The following is a 20,655-nucleotide window of genomic DNA, read 5'->3' as shown; positions in this document are numbered from 1 at the left end:
ATATCAGTGTGAACTTGTGGATTCTGATTTTTTTCCAATGATTTGTGATTCATTACTATCATTATTTTGTTGCTACAGTTATCCCCAACATGGCCATTTGAAGCATCTTTGACAGGTCTTTTGTGTTCTTTTGGCATGTCTCCATCTTTTTTTTTTTTTTTAAGGACTTTTTTTGCTTCCTAGCACAAGGTGTTCCAAGCTCACCTGTGCTTTCCCCAGCCCTGTAATCAGCCATTTCTCTAAGGAGCCTTGGTTCCTTTTAATTGAAGCCAAGATGTGGGTGCCATTATATATATTTTATAACGTATTAGCTTGGTAGTACAGGTACTTGCTTTATATATTAACCAATGTATCTTTGTTTAATTGATTGGAAAGCATAATAAATATTTTTGAAAAGCAGTGCTCTTTGTTTAAAAAACACTGCTCATTGCTTCCTTAGCCTGGGAAGCCGTGGTGGGATTAACAACTCTCCCTTTTCACCTGTACAGCACGATGCCTCTTTCTCTATTTAGCACTTACCTTTTCCTGCCTTATGTCGTAGACGGTAGTTCACTCAATCATCTATGTCTCTCCTTCAACTTCCTATATTGAAGGAGGTTCATATGTAAAAGTTGAATGGCAGTGAAAGCCAAGCAGGGAAGAGAGACTGTCCATAGTGTTGCTGTGTCCCAGAGGAGCACCAGGTGGTCACACACACCCTGGGCAGCCGCCCATGTAAAGGGCATGCTCTCAGAAAACAGAGACAGCTTTCTGTGGTTCCCAAAGGAGCCCTGTAGTTAGCATTTAACTTCATAAATGTAACTGTGATGCTCTATCAGGACTTCTGGGTCCACTTTGCTGGATACAAGTCTGTCATTTATAACTTGCTGAAGTGTTCTCTGTGGTTAAAAGCAGAGGAGAGGGACTTCCCTGGTGGCGCAGTGGTTAAGAATCTGCCTGCCAATGCAGGGGACACGGTTCGAACCCTGGTCCGGGAAGATCCCACATGCCGTGGAGCAACCAAGCCTGTGCGCCACAACTACTGAGCCTGTGCTCTAGAGCCCACGCGCCACAACTACTGAAGCCCGCGTGCCTAGAGCCCGTGCTCCGCAACAAGAGAAGCCACCACAATGAGAAGCCCACGCACCGAAATGAAGAGTAGCCCCCGCTCTCCGCAACTAGAGAAAGCCCGTGCGCCGCAACGAAGACCCAACGCAGCCAAAGATAAATAAATAAATTTATTTTAAAAAAAGCAGAGGAGAGCCAGATTGCTTACTTTCAAATCCTGACCCGGACACTTACTAGCTGGGTAACCTTGAGTAATTTACTCCCCTTTGTTGTGCCTCAGTTTCCTCATGTGCAAAACAAGATAATAACAACAACAGACCTATGCTATAATAAGATTGTTGTGCAGATTAAATGAGTTAATATACGTAAGTGTTCAGAACAAAACCAAGTACATTATACGTGCTAAATTAGTGTAAATTATTGTTATTAATATGACAGAAGACCTTTATGTCTATGTGAGGGAGCCTCATAAAATGTGGCATGGAAATATATAGAAGTTCAGGGCATAACAAGGGCTCTGTGTCTAATTAACGACCAGTCCCCAAGAGGGACAACTCATTCCACCTTTTTAGTCACTGACCCCCTCTCACTGCTCTTTGCCTCACAGCCAGGCATGCATTTCCCCTGAAGCACAGGAAGTGTGCTGTGTGTGGATAAGGTGCCTATGGGTGGCTGAGGGGAGTCGGACAAAAGCCACAGAGTAGACAGGAGACTATTTCCTTTCATGGCAGTTTTACTCAAAGATTTATAAAGAAAAATATTATTGTTTTAAAGCAAATGTTTTATTACGGTATAGAATAGAGATTTGCATAAATTTCTATGCTAAAGCCAAGCCTTCTAATAACATATGCTTTTGTGTCCACTTTAGTGGGTCACATGATAGGAATGTTTAAGAAGCACCATCTTACCGTGAAACACCTTGATAAATCTTCCCTCAGCATAAAATTCTAATGGAGAAAAATAGGGGGAAACAGCCATCTTTGGGTGGGGGGGGGTGGAGAAGAACCTCAGAAATGGGAAAGGCCCTCCCCAAAAAAGAGATTTAGAGTCCTAGATACAAGCAGACAACTGTGGAACGGTGAAGTAGATACTAGGAAAAGAAAGTGGGTGTCCCTGTGGACAGGGCAGCCTCCTCTGCAATGGCTCTTGCAGTGAATGTTGCCCAGCCACTACTGGGCCTGCCTTACATTTGAACATAACAGAGCAGAAGGTGCCTCATTTTAAAATATTAACAGAGTGAGTAGCTCCTCTTTTTACCAAGTAGTTCACTGTTGAAAAGCTGAGAAAATCATTCCACTCCACCATGTCAAGTTTAAAGTTGCCTTTTGTTTAGTTACCAGACACCTGGCAGATACAGATAAGCGCTGCGGAGCCAAAATGCATTTGGGGCTGCCAGTGAGTTGCATCTGCTGTAGGGTAGAGGTTTTAATATCATTAAGATTAAGACAGCATCTCCTTCCAGACGCCTCCCATGGTAGAACCAGGAAGTAAAGCCAGCTCTACACTTTCAAAGAAGCAATAAAGATTGCCTCCTGTTACAGCATGAAACTGGATTTGCCAGTAGAAAATCTCATTAGGGTAAATATTTTTTACTCTTATCAATCCTCTGCCAAGTTGGCTTGCTTTATTCTTTCCTCCAGAAGATAGAATTTCTTTTAAAATAAAGCCTGTCCCAAGAAACTGATACACACTTGTATAAATAAAAAGCTCCAGATAGTAAAATAGAATAAGAAGCTACATGTCAACTTTCCACATCTGTCTGTCTGACCAATGAGGATGATACTCACACAGTTTAAAAGATCAGAAATTCAAGGCTTGAGTCAGGTAATCTACAATGCAATGACAGATGCTTCCAAATACAAAAACAACCACTGATAATGGATACAGAAATATTAGGCGCCATGTAGAATGGGTGGATTTGGGTTAAATTTATTTTTTAGTATCTCAGTGAACGTTTAGAAAACTATTCTTTATCGAGTGTTTTGCATAATACATTTCCTTTTGATATGTCTATATAATTTATGTACTCAAATAGCAGAATCAAAAGAGTGGGCATAAAATATACAAATATGGATGAAAAAGGGAAAAAGATATTCTGCTTCATTTTATTTGAGCGTGGGGCTGGTTTTAGAGGAAATGTGCAAACCTGGCTTCATCAAGTTTTTAATCTCTTTGAGCTTCAATTGCTTCAAATGTAAAATGGAAATGTAATAGTACCGCCACATAGGACTGCAGTAAAACTCGAATGCAGTAATGTTGGTAAAATGCCCAGCACGGAGCCCAGCACATAGTAGGCACTAAATAGAGTTAGGTCTCTCCCTGGGCCCTCTGTTGTTGGTGTGCCCAGCAAGACCCTGTCTGAGCATAGTGAAAATTGTTGGTTGTCTGCCCAGCAGACATCCCTCCTCAGGTATCCACATTTTCATGTGGGTGATGACCCTTCCCCAGACTGCCAGTTGACCCAGAGGAAGGCTGCTTCCTTTCCTTTTGCTGGACCTCGTTCCAAGGTGGGCTCTGGGTTGTGTTAAACCTATCAGCCCATCTTTTCCTTAGCTAGAGTCACTGGTTCGTGTGACCAAAGCAGCCTAATTAGAGTGAATCTCAGGGGTCTTGGAATACTGAGGCAAAAGGGCCCTGCTCAGTATGGATAAAAAACCACATGGCCATAAATACTACTGAGAGCCACCCTAATGCGACAAGGGAAGCCAGCCTGGGAATAGCAGAGCAGAGAGTTAGAAAAAAGCTGATCCTCAACAACTTGCTTCTTTTTTATAATTTAAGGACTTTCAACTGAGTTTTCAATAACTTACTCCATAAAAAAAGCCCTGAAACCTAACTGATACACCAAGAAGTTTGAAACATCCTCATTTCTCAGTGAGGAAAGCTACAACCCACAGCTCAAGAGGATTACAAAATAAAAAGCTAATATTCCTCAAATCTTCAGACCTTTTATATATTATAGCTGACTGAAGGGTATCTGTAACTTCTATCATATCTTTCTATGTGTTGCTGATATGTTTTATTGTCATATACCAGAATTAACTTCTACCATAATTGTTTCTGATACATAAGAATCACTTCACTTAGCTATTCTAAAGTTGTAAATTGGTTCTATCAAATAAAGCTACAAGGCAGATTAATTTCCTTGTTTATTTCTGCATACATTTTGTAGATAATTCATCCTGGTACATTCACTGGAAAAAAATCAGATGTTCATGGGAATGTCCTCTATGGAAAGGATGAGCAGCTGGTAACAACTGCTTTGAGAATTTCCTAGGACATTGCTGTAGCCTGAATGTTTGTGTCCCCGCAAAATCCATATGTTGAATCTTAACCCCCAAAATGATGCTATTAAGAGGTGGGGCCTTGGTAAGTGACTAGCTCATGAGGGTGGAGCCCTCATGAAAGGGATTAGTGCCCTTATAAAAGAGACCCCAGACAGCTCCCTCACCCCTTCCACCATGTGACAACAAAGCAAGAAGGTGACTGTCTATGAACCAGGAAGAGAGCTCTCACCAGATAACAAATCTGCCAGCTTCTTGATCTTGGACTTTCCAGGCTCCAGACTGTGAGAAATGAATGTTTGCTGTTTAAGCCATCTTTGGTATTTTTGTGTTTTTGTTACATGTCTATAGTATAGTATATTTGTTACTGCAGCCCAAATGGACTAAGACAGCAATATCCTATGATAAAATCTGTGGGACTTAATTGACAAGAGCAAAACGCTAAAAATTTTAGAAAAAAGAATCTTTTTCTAAATTTTAATTTTTTAAATTTATGTCTGAGGGATATAAATTAAATGTGGGATATCCCACATTTGAATATGGGGAATGCTCATATTCAAACTACTAAACAGCCTTTTTTAAAGGTTGACTAATAAGATTGTCAAAGGAAATCACAGATGTCAAAGGAAACAAACCATTGATGATATAACTTTTAGCTTCACAGATGAATATATAAGTCAGGTATCTAGGAAATATGCTCAAGCCTGGAGTTTTATAGTTCATTTAGATTTGTTTCTTTTAATTTGTTTGTTGCCTTGCTCCAGACAAAATTTAAGGCAACGGGTTTACTTATTCTCATTTTGAGTGTTTTTAAATGAATTGGAATGCATTCCCCTGTTCACAAATCCTATAGCATTTGACCTATGCAGGAAGAGCACTGTACTCTCTGCTCCTCATAAATGCTGCCTCCCTTTCATCAGGACAGAATTCACCTCTTTTTTTTTTTTTTTTTTTTTTTTTTCAGAATTCACCTCTTTAATTACCATTTAGTATTAACCAAACAGAAGAATTCCAAACTGATAGTTTGGAATCACCAGGTTTTAGCAGGAAATAGTGGGCACCATGTTTAGATTATGTTGAGGGAAGAGGTGCAAATTTTTTTTTTTTTAACATCTTTATTGGAGTATAATTGCTTTACAATGGTGTGTTAGTTTCTGCTTTATAACAAAGTGAATCAGCTATACATATACATATATCCCCATATCCCCTCCCTCTGCATCTCCCTCCCACCCTCCGTATCCCACCCCTCTAGGTGGTCACAAAGCACCGAGCTGATCTCCCTGTGCTATACGGCTGCTTCCCACTAGCTATCTATTTTACGTTTGGTAGTGTATATATGTCCATGCCACTCTCTCACTTTGTCCCAGCTTACCCTTCCTCCTCCCCGTGACCTCAAGTCCATTCTCTACATCTGTGTCTTTATTACTGTCCTGCCCCTAGGTTCTTCAGAACCACTTTTTTTTTAGATTCCATATACATGTGTTCGTGTACGGTATTTGTTTTTCTTTCTGACTTACTTCACTCTGTATGACAGACTCTAGGTCCATCCACCTCACTACAAATAACTCAATTTCGTTTCTTTTTATGGCTGGGTAATATTCCATTGTATATATGTGCCACATCTTCTTTATCCATTCATCTGTTGATGGACACTTAGGTTGCTTCCATGTCCTAGCTATTGTAAATAGTGCTGCAGTGAACATTGTGGTACATGACTCTTTTTGAATTATGGTTTTCTCAGGGTATATGCGCAGTAGTGGGATTGCTGGGTCGTATGGTAGTTCTATTTTTATTTTTTTAAGGAATCTCCATACTGTTCTCCACAGTGGCTGTATCAATTTACATTCCCACCAACAGTGCAAGAGGGTTCCCTTTTCTCCACACCCTCTCCAGCATTTATTGTTTGTAGACATTTTCATGGTGGCCATTCTGACCGGTGTGAGGTGATACCTCATTGTAGTTTTGGTTTGCATTTCTCTAATGATCAGTGAAGTTGAGCATCCTTTCATGTGTTTGTTAGCAATCTGTATATCTTCTTTGGAGAAATGTCTATTTAGGTCTTCTGCCCATTTTTTGATTGGGTTGTTTGTTTTTTTGATACTGAGTTTCATGAGCTGCTTGTAAATTTTGGAGATTAATCCTTGGTCAGTTTCTTCATTTGCAAATATTTTCTCCCATTCTGCGGATTGTCTTTTCATCTTGTTTATGGTTTCCTTTGCTGTGCAAAAGCTTTTAAGTTTCATTAGGTCCCATTTGTTTATTTTTGTTTTTATTTCCATTTCTCTAAGAGGTGGGTCAAAAAGGATCTTGCTGTGATTTATGCCATAGAGTGTTCTGCCTATGTTTTCCTCTAAGAGTTTTGTAGTGTCTGGCCTTACATTTAGGTCTTTAATCCATCTTGAGTTTATTTTTGTGTATGGTGTTAGGAAGTGTTCTAATTTCATTCTTTTACATGTAGCTGTCCAGTTTTCCCAGCACCACTTATTGAAGAGCCTGCCTTTTCTCCATTGTATATTCTTGCCTCCTTTATCAAACATAACGTGACCATATGTGCGTGGGTTTACCTCTGGACTTTCTATCCTGTTCCATTGATCTATATTTCTGTTTTTGTGCCAGTACCATGCTGTCTTGAATACTGTAGGTTTGTAGTAGACTCTGAAGTCTGGGAGCCTGATTCTTCCAACTCTGTTTTTCTTTCTCAAGATTGCTTTGGCTATTCGGGGTCTTTTGTGTTTCCATACAAATTGTGAAATTTTTTGTTCTAGTTCTGTGAGAAATGCCATTGGTAGTTGGATAGGGATTGCATTGAATCTGTAGATTGCTTTGGGTAGTAGAGTCATTTTCACAATGTTGATTCTTCCAATCCAAGAACATGGTATATCTCTCCATCTGTTTGTATTGTCTTTAATTTCTTTCATCAGTGTCTTATAGTTTTCTGCATACAGGTCTTTTGTCTCCTTAGGCAGGCTTATTCCTAGGTATTTTATTCTTTTTGTTACAATGGTAAATGGGAGTGTTTCCTTAATTTCTCTTTCAGATTTTTCATCATTGGTGTATAGGAATGCAAGAGATTTCTCTGCATTAATTTTGTATCCTGCTACTTTACCAGATTCATTGATTAGCTCTAGTAGTTTTCTGGTAGCATCTTTAGGATTCTCTATATATAGTATCATGTCATCTGCAAACAGTGACAGTTTTACTTCTTCTTTTCCGAATTGGATTCATTTTATTTCTTTCTCTTCTCTGATTGCTGTGGCTAAAACTTCCAAAACTATGTTGAATAATAGTGGTGAGAGTGGGCAACCTTGTCTTGTTCCTGATCTTAGTGGAAATGATTTCAGTTTTTCACCATTGAGAACGATGTTGGCTGTGGGTTTGTCATATATGGCCTTTATTATGTTAAGGTAAGTTCCCTCTATGCCTACTTTCTGGAGAGATTTTATCATAAATGGGTGTTGAATTTTGTCCAAAGCTTTTTCTGCATCTATTGAGATTATCATATGGTTTTTATCCTTCAATTTGTTAATATGGTGTATCACATTGATTGATTTGTGTATCTTGAAGAATCCTTGCATCCCTGGGATAAATCCCACTTGATCATGGTGTATGATCCTTTTAATGTGCTGTTGGATTCTGTTTGCTAGTATTTTGTTGAAGATTATTGCATCTATGTTCATCAGTGATACTGGCCTGTAGTTTTCTTTTTTGTGACATCTTTGTCTGGTTTTGGTGTCAGGGTGATGGTGGCCTTGTAGAATGAGTTTGGGAGTGTTCCTCCCTCTGCTATATTTTGGAAGAATTTGAGAAGGATAGGTGTTAGCTCTTCTCTAAATGTTTGATAGAATTCACCTGTGAAGCCATCTGGTCCTGGGCTTTTGTTTGTTGGAAGGTTTTTAATCACAGTTTCAATTTCAGTGCTTGTGATTGGTCTGTTTATATTTTCTATGTCTTTCTGGTTCAGTCTTGAAGGTTGTGCCTTTCTAAGAATGTGTCCGTTTCTTCCAGGTTGTCCATTTTATTGGCATATATTTGCTTGTAGTAATCTCTCATGATCCTTTGTATTTCTGCAGTGTGAGTTGTTACTTCTCCTTTTTCATTTCTAATTCTATTGATTTGAGTCTTCTCCCATTTTTTCTTGATGGGTCTGGCTAATGGTTTATCAATTTTGTTTATCTTCTCAAAGGACCAGCTTTTAGTCTTATTGATCTTTGCTAGCATTTCCTTCATTTCTTTTTCATTTATTTCTGATCTGATTTTTATGATTTCTTTCCTTCTGCTAACTTTGGGGGTTTTTTGTTCTTCTTTCTCTAATTGCTTTAGGTGTAAGTTTAGGTTGTTTGAGATGTTTCTTGTTTCTTGAGGTAGGATTGTATTGCTATAAACTTCCCTGTTAGAACTGATTTTGCTGCATCCCATAGGTTTTGGGTCGTCGTGTTTTCATTGTCATTTGTTTCTAGGTATTTTTTGATTTCCTCTTTGATTTCTTCAGTGACCTCTTGGTTATTTAGTAGTGTATTGTTTAGCCTCCATGTGTTTGTATTTTTTACAGTTTTTTCCTGTGATTGATATCTAGTCTTATAGTGTTGTGGTCGGAAAAGATACTTGATACGATTTCAATTTTCTTAAATTTACCAAAGGTTGATTTGTGACCCAAGATATGATCTATCCTGGAGAATGTTCCATGAGCACTTGAGAAGAGAGTGTATTCTGTTGTTTTTGTCCTATAAATATAAATTAAGTCCATTTTGTTTAATGTATCATTTAAAGCTTGTGTTTCCTTACATATTTTCATTTTGGATGATCTGTCTGTTGTTGAAAGTGGGGTGTTTTTAATGTCCCCTACTATTATTGTGTTACTGTCGATTTCCCCTTTTATGGCTGTTAGCACTTGCGTTATGTATTGAGGTGCTCCTGTGTTGGATGCATAAATATTTACAATTGTTATATCTTCTTCTTGGATTGATCCCTTGATCATTATATAATGTCCGTCTTTGTTTCTTGTAATAATCTTTATTTTAAAGTCTATTTTATCTGATATGAGAATTGCTACTCCAGCTTTCTTGTGATTTCCATTTGCATGGAATATCTTTTTCCATCCCCTCACTTTCAGTCTGTATGGGTCCCTAGATCTGAAGTGGGTCTCCTGTAGACAGCATATATACGGGTCTGGTTTTTTTATCCATTCAGCCAGTCTGTGTCTGTTGGTTGGAGCATTTAATCCATTTACATCTAAGGTAATTATCAATATGTATGTTCCTATTACCATTTTCGTAATTGTTTTGGGTTTGTTTTTGTAGGTCCTTTTCTTCTGTTGTGTTTCCCACTTAGAGAAGTTCCTTTAGCATTTGTTGTAGAGCTGGTTTGGTGGTGCTGAATTCTATTAGCTTTTGCTTGTCCGCAAAGGTTTTAATTTCTCCCTCGAATCTCAATGAGATCCCTGCTGGGTAGAGTAATCTTGATTGTAGGTGTCTCCCTCTCATCACTTTAAATATGTCCTGCCACTCCCTTCTGGCTTGCAGAGTTTCTGCTGAAAGATCAGCTGTTAACCTTATGGGGATTCCCTTGTATGTTATTTGCTGCTTTTCCCTTGCTGCTTTTAGTATTTTTTCCTTGTATTTAATTTTTGATAGTTTGATTAATATGTGTCTTGGCATGTTTCTCCTTGGATTTATCCTGTATTAACTATTTATACTTGATTAACTATTTCCTTTCCCATATTAGGGAAGTTTTCAACTATAATCACTTCGAATATTTTCTCAGTCCCTTTCTTTTTCTCTTCTTCTTCTGGGACCCCTATAATTCGAATGTTGGGGCGTTTAATGTTGTCCCGGAGGACTGTCCTCAGTTCTTTTCATTTTTTTTTCTTTATTCTGCTCTGTGGTAGTCATTTCCACTGTTTTATCTTCCAGGTTACTTATCCGTCCTTCTGCCTCAGTTATTCTGCTATTGATTCTTTCTAGAGAATTTTTAATTTCAGTTATTGTGTTGTTCATCATTGTTTGTTTGCTCTTTAGTTCTTCTAGATCCTTGTTAAACATTTCTTGCATTTTCTTCATTCTCTTCCCAAGATTTTGGATCATCTTTACTATCATTACTCTGATTCTTTTTCAGGAAGACTGCCTATTTCCTCTTCATTTGTTTGGTCTGGTGGGTTTTTACCTTGCTTCCTCATCTGCTGTGTGTTTCTGTGTCGTCTCATTTTGCTTAACTTACTGTGTTTGGGGTCTCCTTTTCACAGGCTGCAGGTTCGTAGTTCCTGTTATTTTTGATGTCTTCCCCCAGTGGGTAAGGTTGGTTCAGTGGGTTGTGTAGGCTTCCTGGTGGAGGGTACTGGTGCCTGTGTTCTGATGGATGAGGCTGGATCTTGTCTTTCTGGTGGGCAGGACCACATCTGGTGCTGTGTTTTGGGTTGTCTGTGAACTTAGTGTTATTTTAGGCAGCCTCTCTGCTAATGGGTGGGGTTGTGTTCCTGTCTTGCTAGTTGTGTGGCATGGGGTGTCCAGCACTGGAGTTTGCTGGTTGTTGAGTGGAGCTGGGTCTTAGCATTGAGATGGAGATCTCTGGGAGAGCTTTTGACAGTTGATATTATGAGGGGCTGGGAGGTCTCTGTGGACCAATGTCCTGAACTCGGCTCTCCCACCGCAGAGGCTCAGGCCTGACACCCAGCCAGAGCACCAAGACCCTGTTAGCCACATGGCCAGGTACGTGGGGAGTTTCTTGCCTTTTGGGAAGTCTGAGGTCTTCGGCCAGCATTCATAGGTGTTCTGTAGGAGTTGTTCCACATGTAGATGTATTTTTGATATATTTGTTGGGAGGAAGATGATCTCCACATCTTACTCCTCCGCCATCTTGAAGGTCCTCTCTCCAAACTCCGGAATTCCACACTCCAGAGGCCCTCCTTTCAAAGTGCTGCCTCTCCGCTTCTGCCTAAATGACAAATCTTTATTTACTTTGCCAGTCTGTTCTGACAGCATGTTACAAGTGGAGTGGGTACTGAGGGGTGTAGCTGGACCCCCAAAATCCCAGCATTCCCTTTGGGACTCCACCAACATGGCGGCACCCATGTTGCAGTCCTTTACCTCAGGCAGGTGGTTTGGTGCCCCAGGTCCTTCAGGAGTCTTGCCCCTGTGGCTGCGTGAGGCCCACTCTCAAGAGGTGCAATTTTATGATACATATTCTACATTATTTCTTGGAGTGTCAGCAGGTGAGAAGCTGGAAAGCCTTGATATAGTAATAAGAGGATTACAGAGAAATAATGAGGATAGAGAAGTACTGATAGGTAAGAAAGCTATGTCATTGCCTGAAACAAGTCACTTGGCCATTCTTATCTAAATGCAAAATGAACATTTGCTCTCTTGCCAGGATTAAAGAGCACATGTCTGGTGCAGGAAGAAATAATATTAAAAGTATACAGCATCATGTAGCCTCCCCCTCTGTAGTGGGGAGCTGAACAAGGAGTGAGCAGAATCCCCAGGACAGCCTGTGTTTGCCTGTTGGAAAAAAATGCACAGCAATCAGATCCTACTGCAGGGAGCTGTCCTTATTTGCAAGTTCTGCAAATGGGATTTTTAGGTTCTGGAGTTTTATTCAGTTTGAGACAAGGTGAAAGATGGAGGGGGAGGGTGGCATCACAGGGGAAGGTAGGAAAATGTCACAGAACTCAAACAAGTCCAAATAAATTGTCTCTCAACCCTCACCTCCACCCACTGATTCTTTTAAGGTAGGGATTGAGCTAAAGACGGCCAAACCTTTTTTTTTTTTTTTTTTAAGTAAGCGGTACCTTATTTTTATTTTATTTGTTTATTTATTTATTTATTTATTTTTGGCTGTGTTGGGTCTTCGTTTCTGTGCGAGGGCTTTCTCTAGTTGTGGCAAGCAGGGGCCACTCTTCATCGCGGTGCGCGGGCCTCTCACTATCGCGGCCTCTCTTGTTGCAGAGCACAGGCTCCAGACGCGCAGGCTCAGTAGTTGTGGCTCACGGGCCTAGTTGCTCCGCGGCATGTGGGATCTTCCCAGACCAGGGCTCGAACCCGTGTCCCCTGCATTGGCAGGCAGATTCTCAACCACTGCACCACCAGGGAAGCCCCCAGCCAAACCTTTTTTAACCAGTCCTACACAGGTGGCCTAGTACCTCACTTCGGAATTTAGGGGTACTTACCAACTACTGCTTTTTTTCAGGACCTTTGGTCTTTAGGTAAAAGTGAGGCTAAAAATGTCCCACTTCAATAACCTTTTCTACGTTTCTGAAAAAGTTTCGGAAATCACATCTGGGCAATTTCAAAGGCTCAGTTCAAACTGTCAGGGTCAGGTATAACCAGTGTGTCAGAGCAGAGAGGCTGAGGACCCGGTGCCCTTAGAGAGGGTGTTCTGGGAAGCTTCAGAGTGAGGACGGTGTATTGTCCTTGGAGACACACAGCTCTATTCTGGGGTGAGAATTTGGAACAAGGTTTAATTTCTTCAGATAGGAGAGGTTTTACTGACTTGGCTTGGTGTGTGTAATCCTTTCTAGTCTCTTGAATCTGGTCTGTTCTGATAGAGAATCATTTTGGCCATTGCCCTGATCCAGAAAGCTTATTCCTAGCAAACTATCTTGTGAAGACCACTCTGTTTCTAAGCTTCAGCAGGTCACACAAAGACTCAAACCCTTTTTTTGGTTCTTTTTTCGGTTCTTTTTTCAAAGAATCATCAGATTTGAGGTCTTTCTTCAAGGAAGCAAAAAGATAGCTCACATTTCCCAAGTCATTCGTATACATCATGAACTATAAGTCATCGGCGTATGAAATGCAAAGGGATGGATAGACCCACACACAAGGCATCGTACATTCACAGATACACAATGAGGTCAATTAAGTAAATGTCCTGTTATTTTTTTGTCCCCAACCCACCTTCTTCCACAGTGTACTATGCACAAAGCCTTCCAGAATGACCACTTCTAGCTTCAAAGCTAGAAGTGGCCTTACCGACTATCTGCTGAGAAGCTGCCCAAGTGACTACCTTTTTGAGTCTCAGGTTCCTCATCAATAAAATAAGGATTAAGATATTACCCACCTAAACAGTTATCATAAAGATTACCTATATGCTCAATTAATATCAGTCTGTTCATTTGTGTTGAAGAAACTGAGATTCAGCAAGGTTGAAGAACATGTCCAAGTTCTTGGACAGTGATGGGACAAAGCCAGAGTCTCCCGTGTGGTCTGGAAGGTAGATGGAGCCAGGCTTCAGACAGTCAGCAAACCTTTAAGGGTAAACGTGGCATGACTCCATTTACGGTTATGAGTTTCCATTCCAGTGAGAAAAGGTGGTCCTCTATCTCCAGATGGAGGAGCACTGAGAGAGGATTCTCCACAGCCAAGATGGTAAATGACTGATGAATATCCAAGAGGACTCCTCTAAGCCACAGAGAGGCACGATTATAAACCACCACCACCACAAGCTTCCGAAGTTAAAGTAAATAAACAGCTGAAGTTAGATAAATAACAAACAAACAGCTGGTCTGGAGTAAAAATTGTGCCCGTGTCTAGACCTGTTTTTATTAGTGTTTACGACTCCTCTGTTGAAACCAAGTCTCTGCATTCTACCAGTGCCCCAGCCTCCACGTGGCCCCTCCCCGTAAAAAAGATCAACCATTTTTGGCCTTTAAAAATGGAAATTGCGTTTAGTTAAACCTAATATTTGTGAATTAACCTATAACATGTTAGTGTTTTAAAGTGGTGCTTTGCTGTGTTAGGGAATCTTTCTTTTTCTTTTTTAAATTATGAATGTATGATAACACATTTACAGGGGACTTGAAAAATATAGAACAAGTTACATACAGTTCCTCTACATATTACAATTATTATTTTGTGTATTTACTCTCAGCATTGTGTAAGCATATCTGAAATATTTATAATTGTTAACAATATTCAATCTTTTAATTATTCCTTAAAACAATGAACTCCTAGCCTGTTTCCTTATCTAGAGTAAGAGGAAACTACACTGAATTATCTCTAAGGTTTCTTTTGTTTTCATCATTTTGTGTCCATATGGCCAGATTAACTTGAGTACATTTGATCTGATAAAAACACTAATTTCTGCATATTTGTATCTTTAGTCCCTATGATTTATTGTTCATGCAGTATAACCACTTGCGTACAACTCTCAAAGTTCTAGGGAACATTTCACATGAAAAAGCTTAATGTGAGCAGCCATTTTTTTGCATGAGGGCCAATTGAAAAAATAAACATGTTTATCAACAAATTTCTTTCACTCAAAATAAATAGTTTTATTAAGTCCTTTCACATAAAATACATATTTTTAAACAGAGATGACCTATGTTACTGAAAAGAATATCAACTTTTTTTTTTTTTTTTTTTTTGGTAACTAAAATGTTAGAATCTGAGCTTATTTGAGAAGAACAACCAGGGCCACATCCTGCTTACTTGTTACTCAGTTTGTGTTACTCTTTCAGATTCACAAATTGGTCTACACATATCATCTCATGTCAAGCTTTGAAAAAATTACACAGGATCAATACAGACTCACTTTACAGATGGGAAATTGGGATACTCAGAGAAACAAAGTTGACTTGCAGCTTTTATAGAGGCCAGCTTTCTGACAAGAGTCCAGGGAATAAGAGAGAGTGCTGCCTGTGGCCTGTGGGTTATATAATAATGATGATTTCAGCCTGGAAAGGAGTGCACAGGAAGGATTTAACCAAGTTTTCCCATAGTTCAGAAGTGTTTCTCAAACACTGAGATTTGAGAGCTAACGAACATAATACAAAGGCCCAGGCTCATTGAAGTAGACTAGAACTTGGACCTCTGCATTTTCTTCAAATTCCTCTAATTCATACTAAAGTGTGTATGTGCTTGTGTGTGTGTGTACATGCATGTCACAGTGACTGTTTGCATATGTACTAAAGCAAATAAAGGTTAAAGTATAGCATGAAGCACTAAGATTAGATGACAGAGCGGAAGAGGAAATGTGGGAGGAAGTTGATACTCACTGACATGGCTTACTTGGGGATGGTATAAAGCAGTGGTTCTCAACCTTTAGTCTGTACTAAAATTGCTGGGAGAGCTGCTTAAAACACAGAATGCTGGGCCCTACCCACGTCCGGAATTTGTAATTCAGTACATCTTGGGTAAGACCCTAGGATGTGCATTTCTACCAGGTTCCTGTTGGTGGTCCAGGGGCCACACTTCAGGACCAGCCGTGTAGACAAGCACAGCGGCCCTGAACCCTGGCTGCACACTGGAATCATCTGGGATGAGACTGATGCCCAGCCTCACCCCAGAGATTCTGATATAATAGAACTTCCGTGGAGTCTGGATAGTGTAGTTTTCAAAGCTCCCCAGGTGTTTTAATGTGCGGTCAGGGTTGAGAACCACTGGTGCCAAGGCTTCCTGGAAAAGCGGGGGAGTCTGGCCTCCAGGAGCCACATTCAGTCCTGAGTTGCCGGATTTAATCAGTTTGTTTGTCTGCATGTCCTTTCCCAGGGGCAGGTGAAAGCAATGCACTAAATGATCTTCCTAATGGCCTTTTCCCCACTCAGTATCGAGGCTCTGACTAGGATGCTTTAAAGCTGCATTTCCGTGATGTACAAGTATAAAACAAGCAGACTCAGTTGATTTTTTTCTTAACAATGCTGCCCTCTAGTGTCCTCTTGGTAGAATTATGTTAAATTCCCAGTTCAGCTATCAGTACAGTTCTTTCCTGTTACGTTAGATAGCTAAACAACTTTGGGGATTTTCCTCTGACATTAAAAAAAAAAAAAAAATGAAGTGGGAATTCCCTGGCGGTCCAGTGGTTAGGGCTCCACGCTTTCACCGCAGGGGGCACAGGTTCAATCCCTGGTCGGGGAACTAAGACTCCGCATGCCCCTGTGGGGGAAAAAAAAATTTTTTTGAATATGCATTAAATTCAGTTTCACTTTGTGGCGACGTGAATCTCTGACTGTGGCCTCTACGTTCTCTGCATTCCTCCCTGCATTCTGTGCTGCAGCCTCCTCCTCCCAGACTCCTGTCTGCATTCCACCAGCCCTTTCCTGCAGCGTCAGTAGCCAAACAAATCGCGGAGCAAAGAAATTACCCTCAACTAAAGTACCTGGGGCATAAGGGCATCTTGCATAGGCTCTTCCACGCTCAGAACTGTTCCTTCTCACCTTTTCCTCACTTCCCACCTCTTTTTCACTTGATTGATAGTTTACTGAGAATTGAATTCATCAAACAGGGGCTCCCCTGTCTTCCTATGATGAGTTCTCCAAACCTCCTGAGGTCCCACCATCTTGCCAGAAGGGTCCTTCCCACCCCCAGGAGTGTTGTTCTCCTCCATCTCCCTGTGTCAAGTCTCTCCCCATCCATACTCCCCAACCCGCTAGCCCACATCCTCAGTAACTCCCCTATCTAGATCACTCCCAGTGGCATACAGGCTTACTCTTACATCTTCCAATTTTAAAATAAAACTCTCCTTTGACTCTGAGTACCCCTTCAGCTGCTGCCCTCTTTCTCTGCTCCATTCATTTCCTAACTTGAGTCTACCCAGGTTGTCTCTAACGCCTTCCCTTCCCCACGCCCATTCTACCATTGGCTCCAGCCTGGCCTTGGTCCCAACGCACCACAGACACTGACAGCACTCTTTTCGTGGTCTGCAGTGACCTCCCTGTCACACAGCCAAATCCTTTGGACGCTGTTTTGTGCCCTTCTGACTCGAATGCTCGTGTGTTCCAGTCCTCGGGCACAGCTCCTTCTGCAAGCACTCCCTATTCTTGATTCTGAACTGTCCCCCCATCTGGCTTCCTTCCTGCCCCTCTGGCTGCAGTGACCTCTCCCCGACTCCTGCTCTGGCTCTTAGAACCTCTACTCTTTTCTCTGGGCAGGCTTCCCTTTAATAGAGTCATCCACTTCCATGGATTTAAATACAGTTAAAGATTGGTAATTAATAAATAGCTCGCTTCCAGCCCAGGTTGTTCACCGTGTCATTATCCAGTTATCTCTACTCGACATCTCCCCTCAGTCTCTCACAGTCATCCCCATTTTTGGCATGTCCAAGGAGAGACCCTGGCTCTTCCTCCCAAGCCTGTTCCTCGCTCAGTCTCCTGCATCTTGGTGAGTGGCCAGTTATCTGGGAGATCGCCTTGATTCTTCCTCGTCCTCACTTGCCACGTTCAGTCCATCTGCCAGTCTAGGGGATACTACCCCCCAAACAGATTTTGATCCATTCATGCCTCTGTCTTTGCTACCACCTCCCGATTCCAAGCCCCCTCAATTCCTGCCTGGAGTACTACAATACCTTCCTAAAGATCTTCCTGCTTCCTCTAGCCCCCCTTCCCCCGCCACAGCACGGTCAGATAGTGTTCTGAAATGTTCACTGCATCGTCATTTCCTTACCTAAAAATGTTAGTGACTTCCCATCAAGCCCTGAATAACAGACAAATAACACGGTTTGCCCTCTGCCAACTTCATCTTGTAGCCCTGTCCTCCTTCCTGACTCAGCTTCCATGGCTTCCTGATTGCGGGAACTCACCAAGCTCTGTCCATCCTCAGGGCCTTTGCACATGCTGCTCCAGTGGCCTAGAATCCTCTTCCACTGTTCTTCACCTGACTGGTCCCTATTTACTTTTTATGCCTAAACATCACTCCTCAGGGAGACCTTCCTTGACCAACTAAAATCGGTCTTCCCTCTTATTCCCTATCTCAGCCCCCTACTGGTTTTCTTCATAACATGTCACATTTTGTAATTACCTACTTGTTTACATCTCCATGTTCCCCACTCAATTCAAAACTCAAGGAGCTTTGTATCTGTTTTACTCACAGATGAACCCAGTGCCTGGCAAATATTAAGCTCTTAATACGTGTGTGTGAAATAAGGGAATGAAGGTACAGGAGGAGTACCACCTCCACTCCACCTTACCTGCTCTTGCCAAGGCCTCAGTAACTGCCGCATGGCCAAGCCACTGGCCAGTCCTGTGCTCATCTTACGTGATTACAGAATGGAGACAGGGGAGGCTCTCGGGCTCATTTTATTCTGTTAACCTCCTCAGTGTTTACCAACGTGTTTGATTTGCCACAATATCCCCAACCCCCAGCGTAGCATATGCCTCATAAATCCTGTTGACTGGATGAACATCTCAGCTCTGGATGAAACAGGATGCGAAAGGAAAGGGAACTAGCACAACGATGGAGATCTCCAAAGAGAGAATACTTTGGGGCAGAGATTTAAATAATGGCTTTAGACTTCCAGAAATTTTAGCACAGGTGCTCATTTCCATTTGTATAATAAAAGGAAAGAAAATGTTTCATATAACTTCTTGTATCTCATTTGCTTTATAAAGGGAGAGCTATCTTCATAGATTTAGTTGCTGAGTAATAAACTGATATTTAGGAGTCTTTCTCCAAGAAAGAAAAATATTTTCCTTATAAGCCAAGTTCTACCTCTGTTGGGACTCTGGTGAGTAAAAGCATTCCCACCTTCCAAACAAAGAAACCAAGGGCAATTTTAAATGGTTTACGTAAGCCAAACAAGCAAGCAAGCTAAGACCCTAACCCTCGCTGTCTCGTTCCAAATCCTGTCCCTGATCAATTAAGACAGTGCTTGCTGGTGAGAAATAAAAGAAGAACACATCTACTCAACTCGAGTTTGAGAAAGGATTTGATTCTTCTGAAGGACACGTAACCTACCAGATATTAGTGGGGCAAGAAAAGCCCGTGGCCTGCAACCCCTTGAAAATGTCAAATGACCTAGCATCCTGGGTATTTGGCTGACCTGCTTTGTAGAAGAAATCCAACCGTGTCTGTGACTTTTCACTCAATTGAACTTGAGGTTCTCCATGCTCCCTGGTTCTGCATCACATCAGCTGGTGCCAAGAAGATTAGCTCAGCTCCACCCCTCTGGGAAGGGGTTCATTTTCCTGTTTAGGAAATATGATGTCAAGCGGAAAGAGGCTGATGAGCAAGCGGGGCGGGGCCACACGCAGGCCCCGGTAAAATGCATGACATGGGTGTCTTAGAATGAACTTTGGTCCAAAGTGGTCAAGGACAGAGTATGCCAGTGCGGGCTGGGAGCCACTGTGGCTTTGGCTGTTTGTTCAGCATTTAATATGTTTATCTTTCTGCCAAACACATTGTTGTTGAGTCATCTCTATTAAACAGCCACCCTGAGTGAGGCTTAGCTCTTCAGATCCCACACACAGAGGCAGGCCTTCTATCCCCAATGACCCTCCATTCTACAAAGTCAAAACAAATGCTTTCTCTCACTTCTCACTTTAGTGAGCCCTTAAGGTCCCCGCGTTCTGAAAGAGGTGAATCATGTGTTCTTTTATCCAGCCAGGAACCCTGAAGCGATAAAAGTAAAGGAAGAACTTAAAGTGGTCACTCTGTTTTTAATATCATTTCATGTTGTTGCTGCAATCAGAAAATGGAACGTCAGTTTACCCAAAAGTACCAACCACCTCCAAACTATCAATATTTTATGTTAGACTATTATGTTATCACCAGTGTCAAAGTAATTATATTAATCCAACAAATAATTGCATTAAATATCTAAGCTTTGGGCAGGAAAAGAAAAAAAAAGACTATATAACTTTGAAAAGTATATGTAGTGCTAACTATTTGGCTTTCCATAGAAATCGTTCGAGCCATGACACATGTGATAAACCAAGGAATGGCAATGTACTGGGGAACCTCCCGCTGGAGTGCCATGGAGATCATGGTAATTTCACTTCTATTTTTAAATGGCCATTGAGTACCTATTATTGTTTGTTAGATATCATGTGTAAGTTGTAAGATCTTTTGCAAACTTTCTTCACAATCACAATGGCACTAGAATTCTATGATCAATTCCATCAGTAATAGAGATGGATATGGGGGCTGGATCCCTTCAGCTCAGAATACAACAGGGAGGGTGCAGGTATCTAACAGGAATTGTGCTTTAGCATGTTCTCTGGTAGTAAGAGAGTAAATTTCTCAGCTAACGAGACATATGAACACAATATTCCAGGTTTTTTTTAATGTATTAAATAATGGTACTGTTCACAACATGCTAATTACAGATCATTTTTATATTATATATTAAGTTTTATTTCTTTAGGAACCTAGAAATAGTCAAACTACGTTTTCTTTGTAATAGTCCATAATTCATACTTTGACTAATTTTCCCTGGACCTTACTCATTCCAAAACCTCTCAAAGAATAATAAGGGTTTCCTGCATTGGTATTTCTTAGTGAAATTGATGGTCATAACTTTGCTTACTATTTGGCAATCTACATTTTTCTTGGTTTGTATTGATTTCACCAAAATGAAATTTTTTCTTGCATACAGCCTTATTTCTCATCAGCTATAAATTCAG

At 41.0% G+C, this 20,655-nt stretch overlaps 1 protein-coding gene across 5 annotated transcripts in view; it reads left to right on the top strand.

Annotated features, from left to right (window-relative positions):
• KCNAB1 (potassium voltage-gated channel subfamily A regulatory beta subunit 1) overlaps window positions 1–20,655 on the top strand; it is a 419,545-nt gene that overhangs the window by 377,674 nt on the left and 21,216 nt on the right. For all 5 annotated transcript variants that reach the window (XM_082394420.1, XM_082394418.1, XM_082394419.1 and 2 more), the window contains exon 9: window positions 19,933–20,018. In XM_082394420.1, coding sequence (XP_082250546.1) covers window positions 19,933–20,018 — 86 coding nt within the window. The remainder of the gene's footprint in view (window positions 1–19,932; window positions 20,019–20,655) is intronic.

The sequence above is a fragment of the Balaenoptera borealis genome, assembly GCF_965194805.1.
Source record: "Balaenoptera borealis genome assembly, chromosome: 5".
NCBI classification, from domain to species: Eukaryota; Metazoa; Chordata; class Mammalia; order Artiodactyla; family Balaenopteridae; genus Balaenoptera; species Balaenoptera borealis.
This window is presented reverse-complemented; position numbering and strand designations above follow the sequence as displayed.